The sequence below is a fragment of the Ixodes scapularis genome, unplaced genomic scaffold, assembly GCF_016920785.2.
Source record: "Ixodes scapularis isolate PalLabHiFi unplaced genomic scaffold, ASM1692078v2 PGA_scaffold1__304_contigs__length_218370807, whole genome shotgun sequence".
Lineage (NCBI taxonomy): Eukaryota > Metazoa > Arthropoda > Arachnida > Ixodida > Ixodidae > Ixodes > Ixodes scapularis.
Window position 1 is genome coordinate 18,124,267 of NW_024609846.1, and position 22,981 is coordinate 18,147,247.

The window sequence follows — 22,981 nt, forward strand, 5'->3', positions numbered from 1 at the left end:
TTCGGCTTCCTGGCAGCACCATCGACCACCCATCGACTGACCAGAGTCTCGGGCTCGGCATTCTGGCGCCGCCGAACATGCCAACCGACGCGGCGTGGGTGGGGTGTGGCTTCCGGGCGACGCCGAGCGGGCCACCCGGCACAGCGGGAGCTGACCCCCCTGACACCCCGCTGAGAAATGGGGGCCCGCTTCCTCGGCTTTCGGACCGGGTGCTAACGGACGATGGAGACCAGTGGAGACGTTTGGGTCTCGGCGAGTGATCGGGAGAGCTGCCTGTTCCTGCGTTCTTCTGGGAAACGGGATGAGAGGGATGCTTGGACCGGGGTGTGACCACGTGGGAGGTCCGCGTCCCGGGAGACTGCAGAGACGTCCCGTGATGACGAAAGTGCCCTTTCCCCTTGCGGGACCTTGGACAGGGACCTCCTCGCCACTTCGAGGGGGGCTACATTAGCCGGGGCTCGGACTGGTAGAGAGTCTTCTCTTCTCAGACACCACAACTGAAAGATGACGATGTAAATATTCCTGTGTATAAACGTCTTCTCCTCTCTGTGAATGCTCCTCAGTACCTTCGGAGTCCACAACTCTTGGAAGTGGGAGCATGCTCGGCCCAGAATCGTAACAATGCGGAGCCTATTTGGGAGGTAGTCTAGCAACGTTGTGGAATCTGCTACATAGTCGTGACATAGCAGACTCCTTCGGAGCAGCGCCGCTCTTTGGCATTTCAACGTTTTTCTTCTTAACTTTCCTCCTGAACTCACAAATCGCGTATTGTATCAAACGGTCCAGGAAGACAGAAAAGAAGGACTCCCCTCTTTCTCAGACCCTAGTTCGTGCAACCGGAAACAGCCATTCTCCCCCTAGAAGATTAGCCCGTCCCTCAAAGCTTGAACAAAAGTTGCTCTCCCCACCCCGTTCAGCCCTAAGCTGACAGTGTTGTGGAAGCTACGTGCTCCTTGGGCCAGCGACACGCTCGTCACCCCACGGGTACTTCGAACGGCTCAGTTGTAACGTTATGACACTATTGACACCACCACAACGCTGACAACGTCACTAAGGGCAAAGCTCATAACCACGCCTGCCTTGCTACTGCACGAACGCGAGAAATCTTTTCTTTCTGTTTTTGTTTGCGCCGGATATCCCATGACGCATCGCGCTCTCCGTTCGCTTCTCTTTGAGGGCTTGCTCGAGTGCACCGTTTGGAGGGAAAAAGATATAGCCAGTCTTTCAAAATACAAACGTGCGATTATCATTTACGGTTATTATCCGTCATGCTTGACTCATTTCCGAACGAAATCTGAATAATTCAATTTGGTTTCCGTACCCCTTTAAGTATAATGATAGTGCAGCTTGTTCTTGGTAGTCCAAATATTTTTGAAATCGAGGCTTTAGAGGTTAGAAGGTGGGTTTAACGCAATCTTCATAGCACTTGTTCAGGGTGCAGATTTTCTGAGTTGACATAGTGTTTATTTGAAGACCAAAAATCCTTTTTCATTGGAAACTTGGGCAGAAAGTGAAAGGAGTATGCTCCAAGAAGGTGATGGAGGGATAGTACAAGGACACTCGGGGACGTCAGAATGCCAAGCTCTCATTCGAATGATCAGTGGGCAGACCTAAGGCTAGCAGCCTTTGTCTCCCCTGCACTCATTGAACGTGTTAGAACGTTAACAGGGTGTCTAGCGACCGGGGAAACCGGGTATTGTCAGGAAATATTAATTACCGGGAAAAATCGCGGAATTGTCAGGGATATTGTTTAAAAGCGAGCCCAGTCAGGAAAAAATGAGCCGGAAACGCCATCGAGTGCCCTGAGCAAAGGCTTGAGGACTTCGGGGCAGAAAAATAGATAATAAAATCTGCTTAAAGCGGAGCACAGGCTCTGCTCACCCAACATATTGTGCTACCCGATGCAAATGAAACAGCCGACGAATCCAGTCCAAGCTTTGGATTGCATTGAGGGCGCGACACAAGGCTAGATACAGTTAGTTACTAGATTTAGTAAGAAATGGAAAAGCCGCAGACCCCAATCTAATCCAAGCCTTAAGCCGAAAGTATCAGAAAGTGTACATCTGGCAGTCATTCTACCATTCAGTTATTGACGTGTGTGGTTGAGCGTCTTGTTTTTATTATGTTTCCGGAACTGGGCTCTTCACTGACAATGTCAACGGTAAGAAAGTGCTCGTTTAATCTAGACTGGCCAAACCTGAATATTTCGGTATTTGCCGGTTGGATTAAACCCGTGCAAAATGATCCTTACAGTGCTCAATGCCTTATGTTGTAATCATCTTATATATTTAACCGCCTCTACAGTGGTCAGAAAATTTCACCTGAAATTGTCAGGGAAAATCTGGAAAAGTCTAGGAATTTAAAAATTATATTTTGCTAAACACCCTGGTTAAATGCCTGGCATCCGACCTTTGGTTTTCGCATTCAAACACGTTCGACGAATGCGGTGGAGACAAAGGCAGCTAGCTTTCCGTCTACCTACTATTTATTCCAATCAGAGATTGGCGTTCTGACTTCCACGTGCGGTCTCGTATCGTCCTCTTCCTCAGTTTTCTGGCACATACTTTGATGCCTCAATTTTCAGTGCTAGAAAGGACTATTCTTATGAATGCTAGACGATTGCAATACAGCATGTGAGTTTATTTTTATGCTCTCATTATTTTATGAAACTGAAACAATTTGGGTTTGGGAGTTATTTCGCTGCCAGAACATTTTGCAATTGGGAGTTGTATGCTATGTATTTTCCGTCATGCGGTGATGTATTGCCTTAATAAATGTTTGTGATTGTTTTCAAAATGTGAAGGTTGCAGAAGGTAGATGATTTTAAATATTAGGTCAGTCATAAAAATTAAGTCAATAGACCCTTTTCCAACGTCAGTGCGAACGCCTGTCCGCCATTTCTTGCTCACATACTGTGAGCATATACTGAATGCGAGCCCTGCGTCAGCGTTCACCGAGAACTCGGATCCAGTCACGCACTTCGTGAGCAAGCAGTGCTGACCGCCATTGCTGCTTGATGGACTTTTGAAAAGGACTTACTGACTAGATAGATACTGTACAAACTATTTTACGAGAACATGTAATGTGACTGTCGGTTTTGTTTAAATTACTTTCCGACGCCTGTCGGAGGTGCGTCAGCCTGTTACCAACTGGGAAAGCAGATGCAGCTGGCCTCAAAGAATTGCATCATTAACATGCACGAGCTGCTTCGAAGCCTGGGACTGAAGGAGAAATAAACGAGCCTGCGGGTGGAATGCATGTTCACAGTTTCTCGAAGTTGGAGCATTTCTCTGCATGCACTTTCTGCTATCTTGCATAGGCTTTAAAAGGAAAGTGTTTCACTGCTGAACTTCATCTTTCACTGATAGTGAACCATGTGGTTAATACGATCGATATACACCAATATGCGGCCCTGACGTTACGTCGCTACGGTGGCGCTGCTACTGTTAGGGCGCATGTGCGTGAATGTCGTTCTTGCGCACACGCAGTGCCCGCACCTCGTGTGGAAACTGAATTTGCCCACACCTCGTGAGGGCTTGGTGGTAAATAGTGCGTTGGCCTATAGATCATATCAAGGATTTAAACTGCATGAACAATATCATTCATAACAACCATATAGACCATACAAACCATATGGACCATACAAACCGTACCAACCCGTATCAACCATATGACCCATTCGGCCCGTATCAACCGTATGACCCATATGACTCGTACCAACCGTATGACCCGTATCCCATAACGCTATATGAAGACCCGTATGGAAAATTCATATGGTTTTTTTCAGTATGATGCCACAGTGATACAGCCGAAGTTTTTCTGAAAGCGGCAAACTTCCCCCAGTATTGAAACAAAAATACCGCCATTTTAAGCCAGTAATTTAGCTGAGCTCATAGCGCGCTACGTATTAAGCACATCTTTTAATTTTCTGACTTCCGCAAACTAGTATTTAATTTTGTTTTGGCAGATCAGTGCTAGCCCCCGCGTGCCGCTTGGTTTTACTTATACAGGTTGCGCTCCGCAGTTTTACTTTTTTATTAGACCTAAACATGTTTTTATTCCTTAGATTCAAGTACATTAAACTGATTATTGTACGGATAATTAATGTAAGGTAAACTAATTAATGTAACGAATAATTAAACTAGCTTTCAGAAATGGTATCGTTCGGCGTTGTAACATTTATTTTTCGCAGCGTCAAGTGGTCACGTTCACAAATCCGGCAGTGTGAACATCCACAACGCATTGGTGCTTCTCGCTTTTTTGCGTTAAAAAGAAAAGTTTTTATTTTCGCGTTTTTATGGTACGGTATGTCGTATAACATAAGCTATCAAAGAGACAGATATCGTTTGGTTATATGAACATTTTAAATATTTCTGTTGGGTGATCATAACTACCACAGAACGCAGTCGATTCCTGACAAAAATAGCATATTTTCAACCTCCATTTCGCACTATCGTCATAAGCAATAAGCACTTCTCTTACTTTTCTTGTTCCCGGAAAGTAATGTTTATTATTGTTTTTGAACCTCAAGCCGTGTGTTCAATCATGCCACGTGTTTTTTTTTTTCATTTTTAGGCTTCGCTATATTGTTGTTGTTTTTTTATCAGAGCGCTTAAGTATAGTATATCAAATTAAACTAGCTTCCTAAAAAAATTACCGTTCGGTGTTGTACAATTTATTTTTCGTGGCGTAGGCGGTCACATTCTCAAATCCTGGACAGCAACGTTTCCTCACCGCATTGTTTTTCTCGCGTTTTCGCGGTAAAACACGTCAGCCTTGCCATGCTGGGATCAAATACGCCAGCGTCGGCAGTCATTTAGGAAGGATTGATCAACGCAAACATTTCCATTCGCTATTCATGAATTGCCGCAGTTCGTCAGACTCTCAGTGACTTGACTGCATAGTGAAAAAGGCAAAAAAATAAAACGATGCCGGTCAGTAAAGGGAACTCCCATGACGGGGCTCGCCAGTTTGAACAGCAAAGCGCCGATGCCGGCCAGTCACTGAACTTCCATGTAAATACTGGCCATTCAAAGGATGCATTAGCTTTTACTTCACAAAATACTTTTAATATTTGTGATTGTTTTTTGTTCAGATGAATTCTGCATCATAATAATATGAAACATACACTTGATGCAATTTAAGCCTTTTAAAATAGCATTTGCTAAGATGTTTTGAAGGTTTCAGGAATTGATCTATGTTCAGTTGAATGGGGTCCATCATCTTAAATTCAAAACACTAGCTCATTAGAATAGTTGATTCAGATCCAAATGCATCTTTAGTATCATTTTGGTGATAATTCGCAAAATAAGTTTTAAATGATCGCAAGCATTTATAAGTTGTTTTGCAATCTTCAAAGAACTTGCGCATGCACAAATTAATATATAGTACACACTTGAGAAAGAAATAATCTTTGCTAAGATTTTTTTAAAATGCGCCAAACAAAAAATATGTGAATCACTGTTAAATCACTCTGTAAGCAGCGTTTCTCTTCAGAAAATATTGATGAAGTATCCGATCGGAAAAGGAAATTAAATAAAACAAATTATTTGCAGATTCAAATTCAGAATCTAGAATTTGCAAGCTTTTCATAAAAAAATATGTCCGTGTAAAAGAAAAGGGATATATCTTTTTTCATATATATACGGAGACAAGCGCGTGTCATATATAGACTGCATCCTGCCGTATAAGGCAAAATATGGAAAATGCACGCCATGTAAGGGGCTATATATAGCCATATATGGCAATAATTTGCATTATACATGATTATATCTGTCACTATACCTATCCATATATGGTGCCTCTTGCTCCCTTATCTGGCAGTATACTGCCTTATTTACGTCCTTATACGAGTTTATACGGCCGTATATAAAATATATCTGGGCCATATATGACATTTTTCTAAGGGTATAACTGTCTGGAACATTAATTCATTTTCACAGAGACGAAAGCTTATTCGGTGCCAAAAGAACAACCAGAACGTTGCGACGCCCCGCCGCATCAGTTGGATCTGAGAAGGAAGTACAGAGGTGTACCACAAAAAGTTCACGAACGGCAAAAAAGTACACTGGCCATCATTTCTGGCCTTCATGCTGTCTCCCACAATTTGTAATAAGTTGCGGGGCATTACAACAATATATATTTTAGAAAATGAGGTGGCATAGAGCCTACGAGTTAAAATTCTTTCTCCCATACCGCTCCCAACTTGCTCCAAGACCTAGATTTTTTTGCTATCAACCTGCTCCAAAACGCATTATTTTTTCTCCCAAGATTGCCCCAATGCTCTTCTGGTCAGTTCCATCCCTCCACGTAGCATCAGCTGCAATATTTTAGTTGTCCTACTTATCACATATCTTATTTTTTTAGGGTCACGGGGTGCTGAAAACCTCTATGAGGAGGCACTGGCTAAGGTCCAGTCATTAAAACTGAAAGTGAAGAGCCTGAAGCTTCAACTGAACGAGGAAAGAAGCCATTCTAGAAAAAATGGAGAATGTACTGCTGTCAAGACTAGGTAAGTTTATTCAGTATGACAATCTTTTGTTTTATGTATAAGCTCCTTCCTCGCATTTTAAACTGCAATGTGATTGCTGCACCAATTGCACCAAGTTGCTCACTCTGCCACAGTGGGGCAGCCGCATCGCGAGGGACGCTGGTCTCCAGCTTAGCTCTCATTGAGCGTATATGTGTATGTCGTTTATTAACAACACATTACTGATCACAAAGGCCATTCACTATCCAGCAGTGCACTGCAAGGTCCAGTTTATCTGATTATGAATCATTGCAACACCATTTTTTTCATGAACGGGCTGATGCGTCGAGACCTCGCGATCAGCACAGAAAACCATTTGGGCCGCCACCTTTTTTTACAGCAAAGCTCTTAAGGGCTAGTTCCCCCACCATCGTGTCCGCGGACAAGCGGCGTGTCAAAACAAAGCTCAAGCCACACTCTTAGAAAAAAGGGTATGGATAGTCCTCCCTTAGGGGAGGAACGGTCTTGTAACCTATGTTCCTTTAGAAAGGGAGAAACCTTCGTCCCTGAAGCAGGGGAGCAAAGTTCCTCCGTCGCTTGCTTCTCAATATGGCGGCCCCGAATCCAGCAAATCGAGCCCAATAAGGCTTAACGAGGACGCTACGTCTCTTGTACGGGACGAGAGCAGCAGCAAATAAAAGCGTAACACGAGCTTTCCGCAAACTGTGTTTATTTCCGAAGCCAGATTCCCCCCCACAGGTACAGAAACTTGCGTTTCGAAAGCAGTTACTCAGTCTTCTCGTCGACAGCACTGCGATATTAAACGGAGACAGCCGAGACCCAGTTACTTCGCGCACTTTGCGTCTTACCTTTGGTGTTCCTCGAGTCACGATTCCTTCGTCAACCGCATATCACAGAGAAGGGCAAACTCAATCCGCGAAACCAAAAGCCGCTCTCGAAAGAACCAACTCGAAGCCGCTGTTTATCGCGTGGCGTGAAAAGTTAAATCGCTAGCCACCAGATGGCGAGGTCAAGCAGAGTAATTGCAAGTAGCTAGGCTAGGTGGCGCTAGGTACCGCCCAATTCATGTTCTACAAAAAATAATTTGCTTTTTTTAGGCCACTACTGTGCTTGGGGGATCCTCTACTATACACAGCATACACGGTATACACACATTACGCTTATTACAAGCATCAGGTTAACATACATGGAGCACATACACGTCACACACAAATATCAATACAACGGAACACCACACTAACCCGAACACTACACCCGTCCTCTGCCTTTCAGTCTTTTATACTGGTCGTTTTGAACGTACGGAACTTTTCGGTGACTCCCTAAGCAATAAAAAATATTCCCAGCGTGTTAATTTTTTCCCAGCAATCTCATACCTCTGAGAGTATTTTGAATGGCTCAGGGGATTAATCTCTTATTAAAAAGTAAAGGCTCGATCATGCCGTAATTATTTGAAAGCCAATGAATCAAGCCGCTCCAATGCGGTTCGAAGCCATGAGTTTGTTTCCCCACACGGCACGCCATAGCCTGTATTTCTATTGGTTTTTCTATTTGTGATGTTCGCGCAAAGCTGCAATTGCCGTCTTGAATTAATCTCTGTAGAGCGGATATTCACTCAGCTGGAAGTGATGCTTCACGGGCTGAGAAATCGCTTTTCGATTAGCTTGAATGCAGTCAAAGCCGCGACTTGCGGCAGGTATTAAGTGTACGGAGCTACGCCGTGGCGAGCCCGAAAACTTCTAGCGCTCATCCCAACGCGCCACTTGGAGGGCAGTTTCTCCAGGAACCGTAGTATATTTAAACAGCAAAATAAAGGGTAGCTTTTTTTTTTCGATTTTACCTACTATTGTTTTTTAATGCCGAAATTCCATACTGTAAATATACGTACTTTCCGTCACGATTTCGTACTGTTCAGTCCTTGCCCCAGAGCGCAATCGCTCTCGGGGTCGAGACAATTCTCACAGTCACATTGGCCACTGTACGACAGCGATAGGAGCTTCCACAGTTCAGACCAGCGTTCCAACATGACCACCCGCACGTTGATCGATTGCACGTAATCCCTCAAGTGGTATTAAACTTTATAATGTAAAGCGGAATGTCAACCTGCGACACCCCGCCCCCTCCGATCACGGCCCGACCAACGGCATCATGCAATGCCCGACAGTTTACGATCTCATCTTGTTACACCACTGATACGCAAACACACGGTCACATCGGCGATAATTCCAGTCTTCTGTTCACAACCCACAACACTGCCATCACGATGTTGCAGCTATGTTGCTGACACGCACAAATACAGAACCACGTTGAACGCCGGTTGCACTCGGCATCGGAAAACAGAACCGAACTCAGGGCGGAAGCCACCCAGGCAGCCGGCAGCAAAACCTTCCTGTCTTCGACGCAGTTCCTGCGGTTTCCATAACGTCGAAAACGTCGACACAGTTCCGCGTGGTTTCGCTACTGTAGCAACTGTACTTCCGCGCCGCGCGAGTCTCGCAATCCGGAGACGGCCATCCCCCAGTGTACGTAGCGCTGCTGGCACTGCTCCGGAACTTCGCTGTTTCTAGCGGCTTCGTTTGCTCGTTTGATACAATTAGTGGTAAAAACGTCAATGCAACCGAAATGTTCTGCACGTTTGGACTAGAAGACGGAATTACAGGCGGCCTTCGTTGCCACTGAATTTTAATCAACTAAACATTAATTTATAAAAGAACGTGCGCGACGTGCTCAAAAAACGAAACCGAAAGAAAATGAGTCGAGAGGGCGAAAGCTTTCTCCCGTCTGCCTGGAGAAGGAGGAAAACGTCTCGTTCCTCCCTTCTTCTCGTGTCCGCTTGGGGGCGCGTCAGTAGAAGGGAGGAAGACGCGCCGTTGCTACTTTTTTCCTCCATTTTTTCTTAGAGTGCAGTTCACCTTCACCCTCACTCGCATACGACGAGGAGAGTCGCCCATTGTGTTCAGTGCTGTCTCTCCCCCAGCGCTGTTGGCAATGGAGGCTAGCCAGTCCATCGTGCTGTCGCGCAGCTTCACCTTCTTCCTCAGTGTCCGCGTCAGCGGCCACCTACGTTCGTGCCATTCAGTATGCCCCCCTCCCCCGTGCCATTGAGCATGCCCCACGAATGGCGCGGCCCTACTAGAATAAAACGTCGTCTCACCTGCCAATCGTGTGTGTCCCGTGACGTCGATATCGCGCTAGCGCTCTCATCAGTTGCCCTTTGGACCCAGGATAGGTCGGCCGCGTGCGATCGCTTCGAGTTTTACTGCGTTGAGTGGTTCCGAATCCCCTGTGGAAGAGCAGATCACTTGCCTGGATCGCCGCCGAGAACAGAAGCGGCGATGTGACTGGCGCCGGCGGGTCAACGCCACGGTCGACAATCGTTTCACGGAAGCCGAGCACGAGGCCCGGCGAAGACAGGATGCCGCGCCGGCTGAACAGTTCTTGGGTGCTGCTTGGCGAGGTTCCGGAGGGGGTTTGTGGAGAACCTGTTCGGCGTCACGCGCGCCGTGTGCGACCGACTGTGGTTCGCTGGAGACTTATCCACGATCGGCGGCTTGTCAAGCAATAAGTGGAAAACGGCCACGGCCGCGTTGCAGCAGTGTATCGAGTTCGAGTCGGTGGCGTTGCCATCTACGCGCGGAATGATTTCCTCGGTTCAGTCGAACAGTTCGAGATGCCGGTTGCGAATGAAACCATCGTCGCCCCGTGCGCCGTCAAGGTGCGCGATGGTCCGGTGGTCGCTGTCTTGTACTCCCTACCCCTTCCCCCCCCCCCCCCCCCCCTTTTGCGACGCCCATGAGTGGCATTGAAGCATTCATGATAGACGTCTTTAGCTGGGTCATGCTCGGCGACGACACGTCTGTCGTAGTGACTGGTTACTTTAACATTGTTATTGTACGCCAGGAGAGAAAATGGTTCACATCGTTTGTGCTCGAGAGCTCCGAGCTTGCGTGTGTAAATAAACCTACGGTACCTATGACCAGGCATCGGACATGTATATATCTCGTCTTTACGAACACCGTGCCTGCTGTCAGCGTACACCCTATGGTGTTGTACCGCCGCGATCACAAGGCCATGGTCACTGTGGTTACAAAATCAATAACAGCCCCGGATCGTTATATATATCTGTCTGATTCTTTAATCATTCAAATAACCAATTGCACCATCACACCTTAATCGTTATAATTATAAATACTTAAATCCCTCCATAGCACAGCTTCGCTGGTCTTCCATCTTCAGCAGAGTGGAAGGGCTGCAAGTTTTAGAGCGCAGCCCTTAGGGGCCCGTTTCCGGCTTGAGCGGCGTCGGCGTCGCCGTCGCCGTCGGCGTAACCGCCCGGTGCATTATGGGTAAATTTCCCCGCTAAATCTAGCGGAAAAATTCCCCCGCTAGATTTAGCGGAAAAATTTCTCCGCTAAATCTAGCGTAAAAATTTTCCCCGCTAGATGTAGCGGAAAAAATTCCCCGCTAAATCTAGCGGAACAATTTCCCCGCTAAATCTAGCGGGAAAAATTCCCCACTAAATGTAGCGGAAAAATTTCCCCGCTAAATCTAGCGGAAAATGTTTTTCGCTAAATCTAGCGGGAAAAATTCCCCGCTAAATCTAGCGAAAAAATTTCCCCGCTAAATCTAGCGGAAAATATTCCCCGCTAAATCTAGCGGAAACATTTCCCCGCTAAATCTAGCGGAAAAATTTCCCCCCTAAATCTAGCGGAAAAATTTCCCCGCTAGATTTACCGGAAAAATTTCCCCGCTAAATCTAGCGGAAAAATTTTCCCCGCTAGATTTAGCGGAAAAAAATCCCCGCTGTCTAGCGGAAAAATTTTCCCGCTAAATCTAGCGAAAACATTTCTCAGCTAAATCTAGCGGAAAAATTTCTCCGATAAATTTAGCGGAAAAATTTCTCAGCTAAATCTAGCGGGAAAAATGCCCCGCTAAATCTAGCGGAAAAATTAACCCGCTAAATCTAGCGGAAAAATTTTCCCGCTGAATCTAGCGGAAAAAATTCCGCGCTAAAGCTAGCGGAAAAATTTCCCCGCTAGATTTAGCGGAAAAAATTCCCCGCTAAGTCTAGCGGAAAATTTTTCCCGTTAAACCTAGCGGGAAAATTTCCCCGCTAAATCTAGCGTAAAAAATTCATCTAGCGGAAAAAGTTTTTTGGGGGGTCACGTGACCCTCCAAGGTCACATGACCCCCCCCCCACCCCGCCCCGAGAACAGGTAACCCTCAGTATCCTTCCCTCCTCCTCCTCAAGAGCTGCGCTCCAATTCGGTGTTACAGGTTGTAAATGGCTTTAATTTTTTTTATTGAAATTAAGAAACAGATAGCTCGGCTTCATGGCTGAAACCGACAATCCAGCACCATCGTTCAGTGGCAGCAAAAACCACACATTCATCTGATATTGGTATAACGCTTGCTCTTGTTTAGTGTAACAAGCGAAATTTGTGCGATCGTTCTCATGGCTGGGACACCAATAGTGCTAATTACCAACATTATTACTAGTGTTCAGTGTTTTTGGAGTTTATTTTTAGTAAAATTTGAATGGTATTTTTTGGAGGTTTTTTTTTGCAGAGAATTTTGAGGTTTATTTGTGTGACATTTGTAAATCTCTGTAATCCAGCATTTATTCTTGTCATATTCCCAATTCTCCAAAATATTGTTGCCCCTTTCAGGACTCAGAAATAAATAACTCGCATAAAGTTTACAGGCAAATGTTCTACGGATTTATCTGAAAACACGGGACCCCAATTATTACCTGATTTTAGCTATTTCGAAATATTCTCTAACAAGCAAGCCGCCTCGGTGGCTCCGAGGCGAGAGCGCCGGCCTACGGATCCGCAGGTGGCGGGTGCGAATCCCGATCGAGGTGCCCGCAATACGACGGAGGCTTATTGCGGAGAAGGCGCCGTGTAACCGAGCTTGCGGTTGCACGTCAAAAGATCCCCAGGTGGTCAAAATTAATCCTGTCCTCCGGTGGGACGTGCCAGATGCCCGTCGTAGGTTTGGCACGTAAAAACTTCAAATTTCATTGATTTCTCTAACAAGCAATCCCCTTGTAACAATTACCGTGCAGGCATTTCTAAAATTTGCTGTTGATTTTTCACTAAGAAAAGTGTTGATTAGGCAAGCAAATACGGTAACGGCCTTCATACACTCAGAACCGCGGCTTTTAAGATTCATATTCCTATGGCCTATGCGAAAAGTCACAGTTCCTTCGTAGGTTTGCTTGCTTTCGAAAACATGTTAATTTAAGTCAGGGATAACTATGTGAATAGCGTAATTGTATGAGCGTAGAGCGTTACTTAAGCCCACACCACCTCATGAAGGACGTAATATGCATGGCCTTGTTCACAATCTATCAAAGAAGCGGAGTCTTCTACCAGGACATCACACCATATGGCTCGGAGCTGCCTTGCTGACGGTTCCCTTCCCCGCCTGTATGTACCAGATTGCCTGGCTCATGTAGGTTCAGCCTCGCAGGCTCGTACCTGTCCTCCCAGCAAAGACGCTGGAGGCCGGGACTGCGATGATTGCAGTTCAGAAGAGCTGTGTCAGGACTCCTTTGCTCTAGAGGCATCAGGGGAACTCCCTGAAGTCTCTGGGGGTTACCACATGAGTCTGTGGCAGCAGCGCCACCACCTGGTCCTGTGACAGTCGTGCCGTCACCCTGTCCTGTGGCAGTCGTGCCTCCACCTCGCTTCGTGGCAGTCATGTCACTACCTCGTCCTGTGACCGCATTGCCCCCACCTCGCCCTGTGACAGCATTGCCATCACCTCGCCCAGTGGCAGCTTTGCTACCACCTCCTACCATGTCAGTTGTGCCGCCACCTCGTCTAGTGGCAGCCTTGTCACCTCCTCGACTCGTGGCAGTCGTGACACCACCTTGTCCTGTGGCTGCATTGCCACAAACCCGTCCCGTGGCAGCATTGCCATCACCTCCTCGTCCCGTGGCTGTAAGGCCACCTCCTCTTGCGGTAGGAGCAGTTGGAGATAATGATCAGGTATGTATAGGCCATATCCGATTTAGATGTTACAGCCGACTCATGTAGGGGGCTGCCACAGAAGCAGCCGGACACTCTTCAGTTTTTCCCAAAAGAGTTTATTTGAAGAGCTGTTGAAGAAAAGGCCAAACCATGTTCACAGCTTATTAAAGCACAATAATTTTTTGGGGGAATAAGCTCTTCAGCTGCGAACACGTTCCTAGTGGGATCGCTCATAGGAGCTGTAGGTAGTGAGCATGCGCATAAACGCACTTGACCTATCGCATGTGTGGGATAAGCAACTGTGAAGAAATCGCATAGGTTACCGCATGCAGTCTTGTGGGTGCGAACCTGCCTTGGGATATCGTGCATTGCCTGTATGCATCTGAAATTTTAGTCACTTTATACCGGGTGTCCCAAGTGGCGACCAGGCTCTTTAAGTCAACCGCAAAATTCAGTTTCTTAACGTATCGTGCTACAATTTAGTGCAGCGTTGCCCACAGATGGTGCATTTTTTTGTAAAATTTGAAAAGACGAACTTACCTGAAGAAAAAGTAAAGAAAGAAAAAGGCTTAGCTCCTATAGAAACGCAGTGAAGCCACCGGTCTCAAAACAATACGGCACTGTTTCTCACGGGAGGTAAGAGATGGCGAAAGCGGTCGCGACACCAACTGCCGCCAACGAACGAGCATACGGCGCCGAGAGCCGGCGTCAAATAGCGGACTATCTTTTCGACTCAAAAGCGGCGTGCGTTCCACAGGCGCCGACAGTCGCAGAAACAAAAACAGGCGCAGTAACAACAAGGAACTGCACAGCAGATGACAAAAGTACCACGAAAGAAAGCAGTCAAAATAACCAGCCAAATTATTTTTTTAATCGATTATGTGTCTATTCAATCTGTTTTATTAGTAAGTATGATAAAATAATGCATTAGCAACGGATATCAAAAAAGCTTGCGCCGCTTTTGAGTCGAAAAGATTGTTTGCTAAAGATGCCAGCTCTCGGCAACGTATGCTCGTTCGTTGGCGGCAGTTGGCGTCGCGACCTCTTGCGCCATCTCTTGTCTCCCGTGAGAAACGGCGCCGTATTGTTTGAAGACCGGTGACTTTGCTGCGTTTCCATAGGAGCTGAGCTTTTTTCTTTCTTTAATTTTTCCTCAATTAAGTTTGCTTTTTGCAAATTTTACAAAAATATGCACCATCTGTGGGCAACGCTGCACAAAATCGTAGCGCGGTTATGCCAGGATATACGTAGCGTAAGCTTAAGTTCAGCTGGTTATTCTTAGCTTTCCTGGTTGTCTAGGATTAGCTTGATTATCATGCTTACTGCTGCTTTAATCACACACACAGTATACGCAGTATGTGACTAGTTCGGGATGTGATGAGTGAAGCTTCTCCGCTCTTATTGCGGAGGAGGCGCTGTGTAACCGAGCTTTCGGTTGCATGTCAAAAGATCCCCAGATGGTCCAAATTAATCCTCAGTCCTCCGCTGGGGAGCCAGGTGCCTGTCGTTGGTTTGGCCAGCTGTGCTCCGTGTTGCTATGTATCAAGCAACCAAGCTGCCGCCCAGAAAAACCGGACAGCGCGAGCCACGATCTCGAGCGGATGCATGCGCACGGCGCGTGCATTGGAGACTGGCCTATACTCTGTTTCATACTTAGCGTGCAACGCTGTCAAAGCTACTGGCGCGAGCGTGGGGCTTGATCTCGTTGATCATATGCACGCGTTCTCGCGCAAACAAAACCATAGATGAAGAAACGCGCTCGCTCCAGTAGCTTTGATAGCGTTGCACGCTAAGTATGAAACAAAGTATAGTCGCCATACCAGTCCTGCCCGTTTGGTCACTGCTCCTCGCGCATGCGCAGCACGGCTCTCCAGGAGCCATGCGGAACTGCTCAACCTCGGCCAGTGTAGCCTACGCTACAAAAGATGGAGAGGTAATTGGGTTGTTGGAAGATGCCTGTCCAAGGTTAGTATAAGGCCATGGCAGCAGCGTAGGGGGGCAAACTCTTGACACAAAAATGAAAGGACAATCAGAAGATGACCACAACTGGGCAGCCCAGTGCATTTTGCTGGCTGCATCAACTGGACCTTTTCAGAGCTAACAACCAAGAAAGTTTTGCACATATCCTTAAAAGAGTTGAACGGGACCTTTACTCCTGGATGTAAGGGCTGGGAGAGCTTATTAACAAGGTTCTGCTCTAATGAAATGTTTTGTATTGTAGACATGTGTCCTTTTTCCACTGATCTAACGTATTGTAATTCTCACTTTTGCACAGGTTGACCTGGGCGGCGGCCTGTTCATGATGGCAGCGCAGTTTAACCACTGCGTTAAGAAGTCTGCTGCCGACTCGAAAATGGTGCGGAATACCGCCCTGGCGTTCTGGACACACGAAGAGCTGTTGGTGCGGAGTGTTATGGGGAATCCCTCCCGCCGATTTCTCAAGGAGTGTCCTGAGGGCACAAAGTAGCCTATGACGCCCAAGAAATTAAAAATATTTCGGGGTAAGTATGAACTTCCCATCCAATAATAGCATTCTAATGAACAAAAGTATTCATCACGGTAAATGACAGAATGTGACGTAGAAATGTGCACTTATGCAATATAGCGTTACTTAAAATTAAAAAAAAGTACAGTAAGTACTAAAAATTGTGCGCGAAGCCTTGAATCTTGAAGATAACATTTTATTCAAAACGACAGAACATCACCTGAAGTAGTCGGTGATAGGGGACTGCTGCGTTCTGTAATTAGCGGCGCCGACCGTCATATTTTCAAAAGGGCTAACTAGGCGCAACATCTCAGAATCACCATCATTACATTCCACAAAGCTGCTAACGACATTCAGCGGCTGTATAACTTCCCCTAGAGCGGAGGACCGAGGTGGCTCATCATTTTCACCAATCTCTACCGTCACACTCAGCGATTTCGCACTCAAGGTCTCCGGAGCACGTTTACTCATTCTCTTCCATTTTTAAGTAGTCTGTGAAAGCATGCCAACTGACTCACTGTCACTGTCCTTAATGCGGGAGCAAAGCCCCTCTCCCTCATCGTCAATCCCAGGGACAGTACTGGCACTAGCATTGGCGGCACCCTCCTGCTCCACGGCCAGTCGCATGTAAGTGATTTGGCGAGCAACAAGACAAGCGACGGCGACCCGCTTCACTGTTGCTCAGTCAATCGCGTGACGAGGCAAACTGCATGAAAGAGAGAAAGCGACGGAAGCGATCGAACAAGGTGATGAGCAACGCGATGGGCAACAGTGAGAAATCTCCGCCGCTTGTTGCTGATTCTCGAAGATGTGGCTGTCGCTCGCGAAATCGCTTACACGCGGTTCAGTAAAGACCCGAACCACAGCTCCACGAATTAACTGGATAGGCACGTGCGAAGCGCTCAGATTATTCGGTCATATTTTCGTAAGAAGCCATGGGACCTTGGAAATTCTGTGAATTATTCGGTATTCCGAATGAACCGAGATTGAGTTATCGGGGTTCTACTGTATTCAATTATCCTTTGATAACTTCGTTGAGTATCTTAAACACGGCATAATGTAAATTTCATACTGAGGATATGTAGTTCAATGTGCTGTTAGCAGGCGGTTCAAAGACACTCGCTGATTGTTGCTCCTACTCCAAGACAAGGTATTGATTTACATTCTCCGGCAGAAGCGAGTTCCTTGGTTTGTTGACGAAGTTAATATTTTCCGGGTTCCAATAAAAAAAAACATTAACCGGTTAAAATGGTTGATCGCAATGAAAGCCTTAATCGATTAATCGGAAGGTTGATCGATAAATCGCCCAGCCTTAAATAAATCGCTTTCCCGTAGCACGTGGTCGTTAGGCGCCCGAACATCGTTGGAATGTTTGTAAAATGGACCTATTAGCAGTAGTGCCAGTCTCTGGCAGAATAATTCGCTCATATAATTATTAATCCCTGAACGATAACTTCTACAAGGCGACGCAGGGCGAAGCCGGCAATCACATTTCGCAGTTTCGCACCCTTTCCCTGCTTGAAACGTTTGCTGCACCACCTCGTAGTTCTGTTCACCCGGACAAGGCATGTGGGCACATGGCATCCATTCCCAATGCAGAGGCGTGTGGTACAAATGATTAGTTTTGCGTACAAGGCAAAGCAACAATGTTAAGATGAAAATAATTTGCATTGTAATTTTTACATTTGTTCATCGTGTACCCGAGGATTGAGAAAGCATCTCCTTCCTTCGAAATGTCAGAATTGCACTGTGTAATTGCAAAGCAAAAGTCGTTTTTCCATCTGCAGCTGCGATTGGCAGCCGAAGGAATTACGGCGCAAAGATTACGCTACGTCGCCCGGGCCGAAGCTGCAGCTTAACGCCCTCTAATGTCAGCAGAAAAAGCGATGCTTAATGTGCTCGAGAGATCATCACACATGAACATACGCGTGAACCTAATTATGTCAACTCGCTCGCAGTCTTCAGGGTGACCCTGATAATTGTGAGTGAGTTGAAGGGTGCCAAAAATGTCAATATTTCTCTTATTTTACACAGCTAGGACACGCAGGTGAAATCTGTTTTCTGTTCTTTACGTTCCAAGTGTCAAATAAGGGCAACTTCCACAAATATTTGACCAAAGTCTGGAAATCGTTGCACTGCCCTTTTAATTGGCTCTGCAAATATGTTTCATGTGGAGTCTTTTAAAGTCGAATGTTGATTATTCTGTGTCCTGTTCCGTTTCCGTTCTTCAGCTGCCCTGCGTGCCTACATTGGGAACAAGTCCGAGGAAGAAGTTGGCGCTAGGCTGGCCAAGACGAACGCATACTTGGCCAACTACGTACAAGACACCTCCAGTAGGTGGAAAAAAGCGCAGCGGAAGAAGAGCCAAGAGGCAGCAGCTGAGGCAGAGGAGATGGCGCTTCTGTCAATACTGTCTCCCTTACAGCGCCCTACCTCCCCTTCTGGTACTATAGAATAAAGGTAGTTTGACTTTCTGAGGGATTCATTTTTCTGGCCAGCATATCGACGTGCACGTCTGGACTGACGTCTTAAATGTGCTTTCAGTAATTAGATACATCATTCCTTATGCCAAACATGCTTTTCTAACATGAATTTCAGAACACGAACACAAAAGTTCAATAACTATCTAACGGAGACTCCATGGATCAAATGAGAATCTCGTGCAACGAGAAATCGTATGGTTTTATGTGTCAAATTAGAATCTCGTATGAAACGAGAAATCATATGAAACGATAATCTCGTATCACTTCTCGTATAAAATAAGAAATCCTATTAGTACTCGTATAAATGAGAAACTCGTATCCTTCTCGTGTCCAATAAACACATATGAATTTCTCTTAAGCCTTTCTCGTAAACTTTATATTTTTTCAGTGGGGAAGAAAGGCACCCTGATTTCCAGCACCCCGGACATGGGGTGCTGGAAGATTGAGTCTATCAAGATCAACGACGGTGACAACGAAATCACGGCGTACCTCGCGCCGCACGGCGCGGTGTGGAGTACCCGGCATCGTCCCGGGATTGACAGTAGAGGAACTGACGGAGGCCTTTGGACAACCGAAGAACCTACCGATACTTGGCGTTCGGAAGCTGGGCAACTCCTGTTCGGCAATTGCAACCTTCAAACACGAGACAGTGTCGATGTGGACGTATTGCTACGGTTTACCTCTGAAGCGAGTGCTGTGCAGTAAACGCTACGAGATGTGCTATCGATGTGGCGAGTTACTACACAGATCAGGCGTATGTGTCAGCGCCCAAGTTAATTGTCGGGGATGCGGAGTGGCAGCCCCACCCGTGGATTACGTATGCGAGCCCAAGTGTAAGTTGTGCGGTAAAGGTAATTTGACAGCAGACCGGAAATGGAAAGAAGCTTTTAGTAGTCGGTATGCGATAGAGAAGAGGCAATGGGAAGCTAAGCTACTCATGGAAGAGGAAGATTGGAAGGGAAAGGAGGCCGAAGTGGGGAGAAGCCGATGGGAAAAGCATTCGGGGAGATCCAGGAGTGAGTCAAGAAACCGGAGCGTGCCGAGAGAGAGATCGAATGCCTTCCCGCGGCTGTCGCAACGGCAAGAGGAGAAGCAACAGAAGGCCGCACCCGGGACTGCGGGGAGCTCCGGAGGCGCTGTCAACGACCCAGCGAGAGCCAAGTCGTCGAGCCAAAAAGTGGGTTGGGTAGACATGGCCTCCTAGGATAAACGCGATGAAGAAATGTTTAAGATTCAGGCAGTAAATCGCATGCTTAAAGAACAGCTAGCGGCGATGAGTAGGCAGATTGCGGAGCTTCAAATAGCTCTTAAGCCTCATTCAGCACCTTCGAAACATTTGCAAGTGCCGGAAAACGCAAATGTAGGGAAACCAAAGGAGCAGAGTGCGGCTCCGCCGCCGGCTAAGAGGGCGAAGGACGTGGACAAACCCAAAATAGATAAGGACACAGAGACAGTGATAGATTTAAAATAGTGAAATTGGAGGCAACCTTTGAGGCAAAATCTAACCGGGACTATAAATGGCGCAAGTCCTTTGAGGAACGCATTTTGGGAATGTTTCAAACTCTCCCAGAGCAGTTGCATCAGCGAGATAAGAATTGTGGAGATCTGGCTGGCCCTCCCCCGCGCCGACCCTCCGAACCCTAGTTTCTGGCCTCCGAATACGTCGCGCCTCAGGGGAGCGGCCGTGGCCTCGCGTACCAGAGATCCGTGTACGGCGCTCCCCTAGGCCAACTGACGTCACGCGACTGGCTTCCCAAGACAAAAAGGCGAAGGCTTGAAAAGGGGAAGCCGAACAAAGGAAGGCTCACTCTTGGACGGGAGCGCTCTTGGACGGTGACTCTCTCTCGAACGGTGGGACACGAAGTATGGTGCAGCGGTGACAAAGAGACGAGGACGCTGGCGCGGGATTTGGCGGGCGACGGACGCAGGCGCGGGGAAAGTGCGGGCAAGACGTCGAGTGGCGGACTCGACAAACGGACCGGACGGCGACCCTGGACGACGACGTCTCCATGACGCGGTGTGTACTACTACCGCTAGGACTTAGAGCAGCTGCAGTGACAGCGGACTTACCCCCGGCCTCGCTGATGACCGGCCCCCCGATCCCGAAACCCCCCAAGGCAATGAGTGAGTGAATAAACCCTTTTGCTGAGAGCGAAGTATTGCTGTGTCATATTTATCCGGAGACATGGTTCGAGGGAATCGGATTCAGAAGCGCGCAGAATCTCGCAGAGCAACTGCATCAAGGGGATAATAAACTCGCTGAAGAACTTTAGGAAGAATTTGGAGAAAAGGGACCGGGCAGCTGAGCAGAGGGATCGGCATATGGACAGGTCACCCAACAAGTATTAGGAAGTCGGCTGGATCTGCTAATTGGCCAATCATGTCTTACAGATCCAGTAAAAACACCGCATGGCACCGGAACTTTAGAGACTTCACGCGCAAGCGTGCGGTGGAAACCGAAATTGGCAACGATGTAGGAGACAAGAGATTAATAAATCTCTGGATCACAAAGAAAATGTTGGAGGACCGGCATAAACAGAGGAACTGGAAACGGAATATCAGAAAACAGATAGCGGCTTTAAACACGAAATTGAAGAGCGTGCAATCGCGGTCATGAAGCAAAATTGGTGATCGTCTGCGATGAGACGGGGAAGATTTTGAGTACCGCGGGGACCTGGCAACTTGTTCTCCACCTCTTAGATCCGGATAGCACAAAGTCAGCATCCAAACAACAGGTCTAAAGACTGGCGTATCAATCTGACCGAACTAAGAATGAACACGTGAAAGTTCGGAACAGGTACATCAATCCCGCCGGACCTGAACCCAACCCGGACTACGGAGGGGGAGAGAATTCGGAACTAGACGTTCCAATCTACCTGGCTGAGGGCAGAGCGGAGATTAATCGGCTGAGGTCTAAGTCAGCGGCTAGGCCGGGCAGAGTGAGCAACAAAATGCTCTGTAATTTAGACGACAGGTCCATCGCCAACCTCGAAGCCTACATGCAGGAGTTCTAGTAGAAGGGGACGATACTGTAGGAGTGGAAACTTGCAAACCTTATTTTCATTCCCAACCCGGAAAAGAAACTGGACTTCAACAACCTCAGGATGACATCACTCACCTCCTGCGTGTGTGAGCTTATGGAGAACGTCGTTCAGACGTGGCTGAGTAGGTACATGGAGGAAAATGGGCTTTATCCTGACAGCATCATTGGTTTTTGAGCGAAGCTGTCGGCATGCGACGTGGTGCTGCAGCTCAAATACCAAATTATGGAGAAGCAAACGGGAGACACGAAAGCGATCGTGTGGTTAGATATGGCAAAGGCATTTTACAACGTGAGACACCTGTCGATCTTGGAGAATCTGAACTCACTCAATGTCGGGAAAAGAGTGTAAAATTACATCATGGACTTTCTTACAAACAGGAAAGCCACTTTCAAGATAGCGGAAGAGTCCATTGAGGACATTAAACTGAATAAGAGGGTGCCGCCGCGGGGCTCGGTGCTATCACCTGCCCTCTTCAAGATTGCGATGTTGAGATTCCCCGAACAGTTCGGGGAAATTGAGAATCTAAACCACACTTTATACGCGGATGACTTAATATTATGGATAAACAAGGGCCGTAACGGTTGCATTGAAAGCTCCCTGTAAAGTGCCATTGATATCATGAAGAAGAACCCGAAACTCAAAGGACTCAAATGTTGGGCAGAAAAGTCGGAAGCACTGTTCCTCATGCCCCCCGGAAAACGGCGGCTTCACCAAAAGCACGAGGCGGACATCCACCAGTATGTCAGAGGCGGAGAGATCTCCGTGGTCGTCTGTATCCGCGTCGTCAGACTGAGGATTAAGGCGAACCGGAAGAATCATACAATGCCTGCTAGATCAGAAGCCAGTGCAAATCAGACGGGTCGTCTCATCAGACGAATAGCGATCAGGCACGTTGCGATGAAGGAGGCGAGTCTCTCGAGACTCGCGCAACCTTTTGTAATCAGTAGGATGGTGTACGTGGCACCCTACCTCCAACTGAACGGAGTGGAACGGAACAAATTTGAAATCAATATTAGGAAAAGTGCCAAGGTGGCGCGCGGTCGCCCCCCGAACACTTCGACCGACAGACTTGTGAGGCTAGGGGCGTCGAACACTCTCGAAAAGCTAATTGAGACTGCCGTTACCGCGCAGCATTAAAGGATACTCGGATCTAACGAGGAGAGGAAAGGGAGGAAACTTTTAGAGATATACGGCTACGTGCCCAAGCATGAGCAAGTGCGCTGAAGAGACATACCGAGACAAATCAGGGGCAACATCAAATCCCTCCGCCACCCAGAAACAATGCCTTTCACGAAGGCAGACGTAAAGATAGGGTAGTGGCATTAGAATTTAGGTATAGAGGTCGACCGGAAGTCCTATATATGGAGGCTGCAGATTACGAGAGCGAAGCGGCGCACAGCGGCCGTGGCAGTTAGGGAACACGGCACTTCGGTGACGTGCTGCACAATCAGTAGCGTCGAGACAGTAGAAGCTGAAAAAGCGGCCATAGCCTTGGCTGTCAG

The 22,981-nt window shown here is 47.3% G+C and overlaps 1 protein-coding gene across 4 annotated transcripts; it reads left to right on the forward strand.

The window, feature by feature from the left end:
* The first annotated feature begins 2,698 nt into the window (after positions 1-2,698).
* Positions 2,699-20,576, forward strand: LOC115323483. 4 transcript variants are annotated; one of them, XR_005716047.1, is made up of 5 exons: positions 2,699-3,276; positions 6,367-6,511; positions 12,849-13,485; positions 15,743-15,968; positions 18,184-18,815. XR_005716047.1 is itself a non-coding variant. In XM_029983868.2 (3 exons), the coding sequence occupies exons 1-3, from the start codon at positions 15,938-15,940 to the stop codon at positions 19,138-19,140; spliced, it is 561 nt and encodes a 186-aa protein (XP_029839728.2). In that variant the 5' UTR covers positions 15,267-15,937; the 3' UTR covers positions 19,141-20,576. The 4 variants fall into 4 exon arrangements, 1 of the variants encoding a protein (XP_029839728.2); XR_005716048.1 differs by having other exon boundaries at positions 12,933-13,485; XR_005716046.2 differs by lacking the exons at positions 2,699-3,276; positions 6,367-6,511 and having other exon boundaries at positions 12,424-13,485.
* The last annotated feature ends 2,405 nt before the right edge of the window (positions 20,577-22,981 follow it).